This window comes from Amphiura filiformis, chromosome 16 (genome assembly GCF_039555335.1).
Source record: "Amphiura filiformis chromosome 16, Afil_fr2py, whole genome shotgun sequence".
Lineage (NCBI taxonomy): Eukaryota > Metazoa > Echinodermata > Ophiuroidea > Amphilepidida > Amphiuridae > Amphiura > Amphiura filiformis.
The window spans coordinates 58,829,617-58,842,559 of NC_092643.1; the positions used below are offsets into that span (position 1 = coordinate 58,829,617).

Below are 12,943 nucleotides of genomic sequence, written 5' to 3' on the forward strand. Positions count from 1 at the left end.
ACCTGTGTAACGTTTTACACTGAATAGCAAATCAGTACATTGAAGAAATGCATTATGGGAAGTGTAAGATATCTTTCTCTGACTGACAACCTTCATGCAAGAGGGCAAATGGGTATTAAAAATTTAAACAAATTTATTTATTTGTGATATAAAACAAAATTGTAACTATTTTACATTTGTGTAACAGTAGGAATATGAGGTGACAGCAAATAATAATTCTTTAAACATTTTTTTTTTTTTTTGTCGTTGCAGGGTCTGATGCTCACAAAATCTCTGGTGCGAAGCCATCTCCGCGCCAAGTTGGAATACACCAACGAGAGCGAATGCGGTGTCCTGAAGGAGAGGTGGGGCTCGTCGGAATGCTTTCGACTGGTCAAAAACTACATCGACAAAGGCTATGATCAGGGTGTATAAACAGATTGTGTCAATTGTGGAGAAAAATCAAGACTCGATGTTGGCCTTCATGATAATAGAGGCATTGAACAATAGCAGCAAAGAAGCGGTATCAGAAGAGTACAATTTGAGCCAAACTAGCCACAAGTGAGCCACACTCAATCTTGTTGGTGAAATACAATGAAGTGTGGTTAAGGTGCCAAGCACTGAACAGAGGATTTGGTATGTCCAATCAAATTCAGCCATCTCTAACGTGCCTATTAATGGGCTATTCTATTTGAAATCCATACACCCCATAGGAAAGGTGTGACCAAGACCTCCCACACAGGGAGTGTGAATTTCAAATGGGGTTGCCTGAATGGATGACTCCATTTGAAATCTACACCCCTCCTGTATGGGATTAAGGTTATGATTTTCAACTGGAAATGCCCAATGTGCCTACAATAGAGGTTGATATTACCTTGTATTTAAGTACTGGAGGCATGCTAGAGAAGATTGCCATGTAAATTCAGTATTCAGGACATCATGGGCAAACATTTGTGTTTTTCCGACTACTGGATTGTGGCTTTTGTCCAAAGCGTAGCAGGTTGTCGTTGATTCTGGATATGGGTCAGAATGTGCATACTTCAAAAGTGGACGTTTTGGTGCTATTCATTATGTACTTGCACTTTGCCGACTATGAACGGTTCCACATAGGTTTTATGTTTTTGATTTCAGGGTCAGAATTTCATTTCACAGTGCGAGATTCAATCTTGATTCTTGCAGAATAAATTTGTAGGAATCATTTGATTCTTGCAAACAACAAAGAATCAACTTTGATTCACGCAATCTGTTTACGAGAATCGATTCTCGCCGAAATTCTGACCCTGGATTTTATGCTGCTTTCCACAGACCTTTGCACAAAAGGAATATATTTCGTCGTTTGGCAGGAAAAACCTCCTATGTACTTGTGGCCTCTGAACATGTTTAAAACAAAACTGCCAACAGGTTACATCAGAGGTTTTGCTTTAAACATGTTCAGGGGCCAATGACACAGGTTTTTCCCACCCAACAACGATTTGCATGTTGTTGTGTTTGCAATAGCAGCTGGAACATGGAAAGTGTGAAATTAGCACAAAAATGTCCACTTTTGCATCAATTCAAAAAGTCAGGGTCTACAGGTGCGATGTGTAAGTCATTACGATGTCAGCTTCATTTAGAACACGGCCTTGTATTATTTAATGTATATTTTGTTCAGCAAGGCATGTTTATAAGCACATGTTTGCATTCGTACGGGCATTATTTATGTAAAAAATGTAATATTATTTGCTAAGTGTTAGAATGCCGAGTGATGTTGTAAAGTGTATGCAAACATTTTTAGTGTTTCAATAAACGTGTATTCCCCTCCTCAAATGATTAAATAATAGAGCAAGTTTTCGTGGGCACAGCTCCCTATTTTTATAACACTAAGGACTGACTGTATTATATTGCAACATAATGACTATTCAGGGTTTTATACTTCTTGATGTTTGCCCTTTTAGCCAAACAGCAAAATTGTTGCAACCTAAAGAGCCCCACAGTAGCCCATGTGATCCTTTGACCCTTAAATCGTTTGATATTCCTGCCCAAATTTGTGAACAGATAAGAAGAATTGGCATGAATAGTATTGCACAGTCAAATGTATGAAATTACTTAAATACGTACTTCTGTCTGGGTTTCAATATTTACGATTTTGGTATTAGATTAAAGATCTGATTTCTCTTAAAAGTAATTTGGTGAGTTATAGAGAATTCAAATTGGTTGCTGCAGGCTTGTCTGGTTTAGATAAATCTGCAATTCCCAACAGATAGTAGCAATATTTTGTACCCCTATACATATAGCATTATCATTGAGTTTACTTCACACATTTGATAAATTTGTGCCACGTTAACTTCTTGTCTGCTCACAAGTATTGGGCTGTTCTGGTTGAAATCCATACACCCCCTATAGAAGACACAACCGTAATCTCCCTCATGGAGGTGTAGGTTTCAAATGGAGTCACACATTTCAGTCACTCCATTTGAAATTTATACTCCCTGTGTGGAAGATTAAGGTCATGTCTTCCATAGGGGGTGTATGGAATAGCCCATTTTAACTGTGAGCCAATTGGAGTATTAGTGAATTTGCGGGTTTAGCATTTCTTTACCGGAATTCCTTCCCACAATGCATAATAATATTTGTCAGAGGTTGATCAATCTTCTTTGTTATGCAATACATTATATTGCATTGTGGGAAGGAATTTTGGCACAATTTGATTTCCGGTAGAGAAACTCTAAATCTGTGTTTGTTTGGATTTGATTGGATGTGACTGAATCACTGACTCATGAAAAAGGACCTATAAATGTTGAATTCAATTTAACGGAACAATCAAACATTGACTTCGACAAGTGGAATTGGACTGCAGCCTGAAATCCATACTTATCCTATGGAAGACGTGACCTTAATCTCCCACACAAGGAGCGTGAACTTCAATTTGAGTTGCCTGAATGTGTGACTCCATTTGAAATCTACACTCCCTGTGTGGGAGATTAAGGACACGTCTTCCATAGGGGGTGTATGGATTTCAACTGCAAGTAGTTCCATTTTACCTAGTGTAAACAGTATCTTGGCATAAGAAAAAACAACATGTGTTAGCTTGTCTTCTAATGACGCACCTTATTGGATCACATCTGTACTATGCTGCCTTATTTGGATTTGTAAAACGCACAAATTTATCCCTCCATGTAGCCGATAGAGTCGAGTCCCTCCAGTAATTACACTGTTAAGTAAATTAGGTAATTCTTAACCAATAACACTTGGATGCATACGCCGTACACTGCGTACACAATAGTGCGCTACATTGACACAACAGGTATGTTCGAGCTTGGCAAAGAATTGTCTAATTTACATATTATATAAATATATTGTAAATTTATTGTACATAGCATTTCTGCTTTTGATTCTCATTCCTTATGTTGCATAAAGAAGAGTATTTCATTTGCTCCATTTGTAAATATTACAGTAGACAAGAAATTTAACAAAAAAAAATATTATATTTGTATATGACATCAAAAACACTTTTCTTTGAAATGTAGATGCTTTATTGTAGAGTATAGTAGTGACGTACATGGTAACATAGGCCAGCTGAAGTAGTGTAGATTGCAAACAACACTATGGACCACAATCGTCTCATCCCAGTGGCATAGTTCAATAACCTCAATTAAACAATCATAGAGCAAAATTTGACCTGAAGTTGTGGAGTATGAATTTGTGTACCCAAATTTTCAAAGGTCATTCAATGAATGTGCAAATGTATTGGGGTTACAGAACTGTGCCCTGACAGATGAGCATGTTATGGATCCTAGTGCAAGCATGGAAAATACTAAGAATAAAAAGGAAAAGAAAAATAGAAGGAGATTTACTCCAAAGGAATATTTTACGATCAAGAAAATGTTTAGTCTCCACAGCAGCCAGTTTGGTTTCACTCCCTCCACACAAAGAGTTTGTCGATGATAATGAACGAGTTCTTTTTGATTGGCTAACACTTTCACCATGACGTCATCCAGCAAGACTTTAAATTGGTTAATTATATTGGCTGCTTGAACAATTGCAACGGACTTATGCTTACCTTAACTATATGGCTACATGTATCATTTACAAACAATTTGCTTAGCCAATCAGAAATGGTGTTTATACGTTGTCATTGGCAGACTGTTTGTGTGGAGGGAGCAGAACCAAACTAGCTGCAGAGGAGACTAGAAAATATTCCTTTAGTAAAATATGAGACCCTGAATATGTATCATCATAGAAAGAAGATAATATTTTTGAAAAATGTCAGAATTTGTGAGCGAGTAAACTGTATGAACATGTATATTATTAAAGAAAACAGCTTTTGGTAAACATTTGTATGTTCAAAGGCATAAATAATTAGGTTACCCTAAATTGAAATGAAGAAAATGTTTACATATATTTGTGGTTTTGAGTCGGAATTCTGCAGGCATATTTCAATATAAGCCAGCTGACATTTCAGCATTAATTTTCTATTTCCAGATTTTGTCTTAAGGGTTTGTTTCTGACTGCAGTTCTAATGCAAGTAACTGTGTAGTTACTAGGTGGAAAAACTTCTAATTTAATCAAAATCATGTCGTTAAAATTTGATAAAATTGAGTTTGAATTTGCTGCTTGTTTCGTTTTTGTTGCAATATATTTATTTCCACTGTTTCCCCTATCTATGTCAAGATATAAAGTCAAAGTGAAATTCTTACTTAATTAATGTTTAAACTTTTAGTTGCTCTGGCATTCAGGACACGTTACAGTTTGTTAACTTATGTTACTTTGTTTCATTCTTATTTTATCTTAAGTGCCATTATTGTTATTTAATGGTTGAAAAAAGAAAAAAAAAGTGATTGATTTTATGAAAGAAGGAAACCTAATTGCTAATGATTAAATCAGCATTAAAAATATTTAGGTGTTTTGAATATCAAAGACTCTTATAGAGTATAGAGACATTGTTAAACAATGTATAAATGTGATATTATGTGTACATGTTTAGAAAGTTCACTCAAGTTATTAATAACTGGTCTTGCAATTTTATTTTCTCAAGTTGATCTCATGTCAACAAGGAATCGCAAAATATGAGTGTGATCATAGAATTGAAATGGAGAAGGCGTCCGCCATGTTTACTTGTCGCAAAGGACTCAGAGGGCCAGATCACTGTGGAAAGTATAAAATTGCAATTCTTGAACAACAGGGTGGCTTTTTATGGCTTGTATTCATGCAAAGTTTTAGTATCATTATGCTCGTACTTTAAGTAGGTCTGTAAAAAGTAATAATCTATTTTTGCATTTCTTCGGTTCGGGTTGTTACGATTGTAGTTCGCAAAAATGGCAAATGTGATTCCATTTGGTTCAAGCGTGGACTCGTTTTTGATTTTCCAAGTCGCGGTTTCGGATGAAATATTGGCGGATGTTAATAAATCAGTGTGTGAAATTGTTATCGTATTTGCCTTTTTTGTGATACCAATGTTGATGACGTTGCAGAAGCAATAACGGTGTACAGTATTTTTATGGACACTTGATGATTTGAAATAATGATGAGCACAGCTAAATGTTGACTTGCTGTAGTATGTGTATATTATGCTTGACAATGACTTAATCATGTTGGTGTCTGTTGAGGGAAGCCAAGTCACAATTGCACCTGTAAATGTATTATTTATAACTTGCAAAACAGACTAGGTTGTATGGTATAGGCCTTTTTTCCTGTGGCGTCACATAACGATACTGGCTCTGAAAAAACACCACATGTGAATAACGAATTTGTGCATTTTTAGCCCTAAAATATACAAAAATGCCGTACTGTGCAGTCAGCAACCAGTCACGCCGCACCTTTGCCTTGACGACATGACAAACGCAAGGCATATTTTGCGCTTGCACGTTAAGGGCTCAAGTGGCAGACCCATTATTGATTGATCAGTGACGGCTAGGGAAAAAAGGTCTATACCACCACATGAGCTCTGCTTTCTAGGGTTCGCACTTGATTTTCAAACTTCTTTAAATCAGTGTAAAATTGAGCCAGATAATAATAGCTGTGCTTACTAGAGCCTTTTTAATTTCTCACTTTCTTGTTCCATTTTAAATTTTATTTCGCTACAAATTTATTTTATTTTTAGCGTTAAAGTTATTTCTCGTCTATTAAAAGTTATATATATATTATAAGATAGTTCTTCCAGATTATATTTCTCTACATTTGATTTTGAACAGTATGACAATAGTTTAATTAATATTTCATTTATGATTCGATTTTAAACATTCAAGAGTTGGTTCTACACAAATTGGAAAATCAGTTTGGCAAATTTGAGCACATATTGTTGGATTCCTTGCACCATATAGATGTATATTGGGTTTTGTCATTTGTTGACTATAAACAGCAGATGTGTACAAATGACGAGGAGAACAGGCTATTCCAGTTTAAATCCATACACCCCTTATGGAAGAAATGACCTTGAATGTCGCACACACGTGGGGTGTAGATTTCAAATAGAGTCGCCCATTCAGGTTAACCTTATTTGTAATTCACTCCTATGGAAGAAATGACCTTGAATGTCCCACACATGTGGGATGTAGATTTCAAATGGAGTCGCCCATTCAGGTAACCCTATTTGGAATTCACACTCCCTGTGTAGAAGACAAAGGTCTTGTCTTCCACAGGGGTTGTATGGATTTTAATGGGAATCGCCCAATGTGAGCGGTAACTGCTGTACATTAAGCAGTCAGTGTCTTTGCATTTTTTTGTGTCAAATTGTTTCTAATTATTTTGTTTCTTCCAGGAGACAACTTTTTGGCATCTTGGTACGAGAAAAAATGTTTGATATCGGGAGTGCTTTAATAAAATTAAAATGTATGCCCTTGTGTATTTTGTCAAAAAGCACTCCGATTTCCAGATTGTTTCTACAATTTAATGTACAAAGTGCACATTGGGAGGTTTATTTTAATGCACACTGAATTGTGATATATTTCTTCTGAATTTTCACTACACCCCCAATATTTGTAAGAAACATGGTCATGCATTATAATGATTATATTAATAAATGCATGAACCTGGCTCATGCGATTTGATAAAATTGTCAAACTCAAATACCAAGATGTCAAAAACTCTATTTTTATATTAAAGCTTGTAAAGATTGGTGAAGAGAGAAAGGTCGATATTTTTTCATTTCCGTGACTGAAAAATGATGGTATTTTTTTGAAGAAAAAGAAATGTGCAGGATAAGATTATTTTTGCAGCAGATGGATGCAATATTTTTTTCTGTGATGTAAGTGTAAGGTTGTGCATGTTATTGATGGTAAATTGATGCAGTTGTAAAGAAAAAAATGATTCAATGTGAGTTGCGTAGTGCATGTATTTTGTAATGGCAAATTGTTGTCTGCAATGAATATTGTCGTATGTCAAAAGGCTGCCATGTGTGTTTTTATTATCATTGTTCATTTCATGTTATTTTATATTTCGGCATATTTCTTTCTTTAATGAATGGAAATAAGATTGTTATACCATTGTAATAATAATTCCTTGAAATTAATATATGGAGTTAATTTTACAGTGTATATCTATCTCATCACAATTAGATTATGACCAAGATTTAAAAATTCACACATGGCAGCCTTTTGAGATACGACAGTATGTGATGCAGACGACGATATATGTACAGTTGCATTTGGCAATATTTGCTTAAGAAATTTACAGTGAATGTAATCGAATGTTAAAAAATTGAGGTGGGGCAAGTAAGGAAGGAATAACTTGAGCACAACATCTAATTTGGCCATATAGCGCTATCGGTGCCCGATAGGTTCCAGTGGGTCTTTCTGTCGCATTACCATAAACACTATTTGATAACACTATCAAATGTTAATTATTATGCTTGATACAAGTTATTACATCACCAGGGTATGGTAGTAAGAGTCATCGGTAACCAAACCGGGCATCAGTAGCGCTATAGGACCAAATTTGATGCGATGCCTAACACAACATATTGTTGTTAAAAAGAATCCTTCATGAATTATTTTATGTAACTTGATTTAAGAATATTCCAGAAATGTTTAGCAAGGCCTACAGGAGCAGGTTTATAAGTTGTTATTGTCTGTTGGCTAAAAGAATTCCAAAATTGATTATATTGCTAAAATGTTGTTGGTTTATTACTTCCGAATATAATGCTTTAAATGCTGCTGACATTAATAACAAAACCTTTCAAATAAATTGACTTAATATCTGATAAAAATGATGAATATTTGCTAGGTTATGATGAATGCATGGTAGCTACACTTGACACTGATCGCTGTGAATGGAGAGATCTTGTGGTTGCCTGCTCTTCCGCAGAAGGATGATGAATGTTCGCAATTGTGCTACCCAGTTCTTGTCAACACGATTCGGAAAAGGGGAAAAAGTGATTAATGCTGTGTTTGAACATTATTTTTTAATGCTGAATAATATCAATGGAAATAAAGTGTTACAGATTTATTTTTGTGAATGGAAAGGATGCAATTTAATTGTGTTCAAATTGAAATGCCAACAAGCTATGCCAAGTTATTTTTATATGGGAAAAGGAAAGGGTTGCGTTTGAGTAATGAGATGAATGAGTTGATTGATTTGAATGGGCAGTTACAGTTGAAAACCTTACACCCTCTATGGAAGACATTTGCTTAATCTTCCACACAAGGAGTGTGAATTATAAGGGGTTACCTGAATGGGCGACTCCATTTGAAATCTACACTCCCTGTGTGGGAGATTAAGGTCAAGTCTTCCATAGGGGGTGTGTGGGTTTCAACTTGAATAGCCAAATGAAGCAAATTGGAAACAATTGATATTTGTAAGGTTCACTCTAGCCGATGAGAACATGCAAAGAAAGAAATTGTACACGTTGTTTATACAAGTTATAACTCATTGTTAACTGCAAATTGGACTAGGTGTGTAGAATTTTGTTAACTGCAATTTAACACCGTCCATGCAAGGAAGGAATTAATGCTCACACGTTGTTTAAAGTAATAAAGCTATAACTAGAAATTGCAATTGAATGAACACAACTTTCAACACCTGTACGCGATCCAACCACGATCATATATCGCATATTTCAAACTACAACGTGAACGTACAACCTTGGATACAATAAGTCAATACTAACTGATCACAAGATAGTTGGCATGGTTGGAATCATTTACACACACACCCCAACACGCTGGTGTACAATGCGCAGTTTACACGAACAATTTTCAAATTATGTCAGGCTGTGTTCATTCAATTGAAATTTCTAGTATAATTGAAACTCTGATGAGCAAGTTGTTTGAATCTTAACTTTATGAATTGCACCAATTCATTCAATCTCAAACATTTGAAACGTTTTGAATATTTTGCTCACAATTCATGTATTAAACTGCAGCTAACAAAATGGCCAACATGTTCATATCAAGTTTATTGTTTTAATAATTTTGAATGTCAAAACTTACGATCAATCATACAGATGTAGACTTAACTCTGGTATTGTATTTCCAATTGTTCAATATAAAACACAGGTTGTCAGGTTGTATTGCTAATATGGCCAGTGGGATAGACAACGCTATTCCAGTTGAATCCATACACCCCCTATGGATGACGGGACCTTAAATCTCCCACACAGGGGATGTAGATTTCAAATGGAGTCACCAGTTCAGGTAACCCCATTTGAAACTCACACACTCCCTGTGTTTGCGCCATAAGCATGTGGTCTTTGCGTAGTACGCTCAACGCAGATATCTATGAGTATCACAAGTTGGCTCTCATGCTCGAGAATTAGATATTTTACCTATAGTATGGAACAGTCGGTGTAGCATTCTCTATTGCTATTGATTTTGTTGAACTGTCATGATAGACAGCACAGGGTTCCCACAGTCCTTGAATTTGAAAACACCTTTTCAAGGCCTTTAAAGTCCTGTAAATTTGCACAAGGTCCTTGAAAATTGTAATTTTATCTAAAGTATAATTTTGACAAAATTTGGGGAGTGGAAAGGCACTTTCGTTAATATGCGGGAACCCTGCAGCAATAAGAGTACACTATCAAGTAGTACAGCAGAAAGAGTGCAACTATTGTGTTTGTAATAAGCCAATGTCCAATACAGCTTGTATTCAAATGTATTGACTAATCTAATTACCTCAGAATATAAGAGAATTATTTGAATTCTATTTTCCATGTTTGTACGATTATTAAGAAACAGATCAATATTTACGCCAGGGGAATTTAGTTGGAAACTCATATTTTCACAGGAAAACATTTTGACATATATATTTTAAAAGAGGAAACTTCAGAAATTATGGGTTGAATACAAAAATGTAGGGAATGTAATGAAGGAATACAACAATTTTGTTCAAATGAATGCCCATTTTTGTGGTGTAAATATTGTCTGGTCCCTTAACCTGTGACTCAATACAACCTATGTAGACCAGACGTAATATGCAGTGTGCTTGCAATATTATACTTACTATTAGTTCTTTGTAATATTAACTACCTGTAGGCTGTTTATCAGTTTGTACAGGCTAGTAGAATGAGATAATTAAATAAAACTATCAATAATATATGTGTGTGTGAGTGTTTTTTTATGTCAAATCTTCAGGAAATTTTTCCCTGTACAAAGTATAGGGAAATACCCCCTTTTCAGGAAATTATGTCAGTGTTTGTTTTCATCCCTATATCAAGCATATCTAGGCATTGACAGCCAAACACTGACAAAACTTCTGCCAGGCACAAGTGACCCGGTGAAAGGGGTCACAGTATGTTAGGGTGGGGCGAAAAACACCTTTTTTTCTCGGATCGACTTGGAACTCTCAGAATTTTACTGGGGTACATGCTAGTACTGTGCTGAAATATCAGTAAGATGGAAGCATGTTTCACCCAGGCAGTAGATTTTCACAAAATATAGAGAAATCAGTAGAAACAATCTGGGAAAAGTAGGTATTCAGATGCCATCTTAACTTTGGGTAGTTTGTTTGGACCCTCTAGGCTTTGGCTAAAGACACGTATTTTAGTTAAATATTTAATGATATTTGAGTTGCTATATTAAGGGGTAGGGGTAGCATTATGGAGTATTTCCCCAGTTCTACTCAGTCACATTTACCAAATGTGGTATTATTGCATAGATATGAACTGCAGCATTGCCAAAAATAAATGATGTATGATTTTCGGCTATCCATGTTTTGACCAGAGGTCAAAAGGTCACACAGCCTTTAAAATTACTGCAAATCAGGCATCACATGACCCTTTAAGCCCATGTCAAGTCAGAGCTGCTCTAAAATCATATCTCATGTATTGTTTGTACTTTTGAAGTTCATATCTACCCAACAAGACCAAGATTGTGAAATTTGACTCGGTAAAACTGGGGAAATGCTCAATACACACTGTACAGTGCATAACATATAATCAGGGATAGATAGCAACACACACTATACCATAGATCTACATACTGTGCTATCAGGTGTAGATACCAAAACACTGCACAGTGTATACTGTGTTATCAGGGGTAGATAGCAACACACACACTATTCCATACATACTATGCTATCAGGTGCAGATACCAATACACACTGCACAGTGTAGACTGTGTTATCAGGGGTAGATAGCAACACATACTGACCATACATACTATGCTATCAGGTGCAGATACCAATACACACTGCACAGTGTAGACTGTGTTATCAGGTATACACCAGGCACAAAAAGAAACTCGTCAGTTATATTTATCCTTGCTGTTCAATAACTTGATAATTTTGGATTATTCTGAAATATACATTTTGTTAATTGGACTTTGCTTTCTCATTTGACACCCTGTTTGTGAAAAACAAACAAGAACTGGCCAAGATATGCGCCTCCAAAGCCTCAAACCCCAAAATCAAAAGTTGCATTTTGAACGATTTTCAATGGGAACGCATCGTTGTATTGCACACAAGCACCACGGGCCAATCAATAAAGCACACAGTGTAACAGGCACAATTGAATCGTTAAAATTGCAACTTTTCATTTTGGGGTTTGAGAGTTTGGAGGCGCATATCTTGGTCAATTCTTGCTCAATGCTCATGAACAGGGTGTCAAATGAGAAAGAAAAGTCCAATTAACTAAATGTACATTTCAGAATAATCCAAAATTATCAAGTTATTGAACAGCAAGGATGAATATAACTGACAAGTTTCTTTTTGTGCCTGGTGTAGATAGCAACACACACTATACCATACATACTATGCTATCAGGTGCAGGTACCAATACACACTGTACAGTGTATACCGTGTCATCAGGGATAGATAGCAATACACACTATACCATACATACTATGCTATCAGGTGTAGATACCAATACACACTGTACAGTGCATACAGTGTTATCAGGGATAGATAGCAACACACACTATACGGTACCATACATAATGTGCTATCAGGTGTAGATACCAATACACACTGTACAGTGCATACCGTGTTATCAGGGATAGATAGCAACACACACTATACCATACATAATGTGCTATCAGGTGTAGATACCAATACACACTGCATAGTGTATACTGTGTTATCAGGGATAGATAGCAACACACACTATACCATACATACTATGCTATCAGGTGTAGATACCAATACACACTGTACAGTGTATACTGTGTCATCAGGGATAGATAGCAACACACACTATACCATACATACTATGCTACCAATACCAGGAGGGTGAAAGTGCATAGGAACAATGCCGGAAACTACGTCACGCTATTGTTCGACTTAAACTACATAATTTTTAACCCCTTCCGTTTCCGTTAATACAGCTTTAGTCTCCTCCACCTTCGCAACACGGTACGCAGAGTGACTGGAATCACAATGACAGCGGAGGAGAATACTAGCTGGTCAGACAATTGAATTCTATCAAGCATATAATACCTGAACAATCACCGTCATTTGATCGATTTACTACAGAATATATTGTATACACAAAATATAATTTTAAAATTGTAAACCTGTTAACTTATATACTTGTGTACTAAAGTATAAGGACACGTGA

General features: G+C 35.9%; 1 protein-coding gene across 1 annotated transcript in view; it reads left to right on the forward strand.

Moving 5' to 3' along the window:
- The window catches only part of LOC140136268 (uncharacterized), a 55,062-nt gene extending 44,577 nt beyond the window's left edge, over positions 1-10,485 (forward strand). The window contains exon 8 of the mRNA XM_072157991.1: positions 253-10,485. Within this exon, the coding sequence (XP_072014092.1) occupies positions 253-414 (162 nt within the window). The 3' untranslated portion in view covers positions 415-10,485. The remainder of the gene's footprint in view (positions 1-252) is intronic.
- The last annotated feature ends 2,458 nt before the right edge of the window (positions 10,486-12,943 follow it).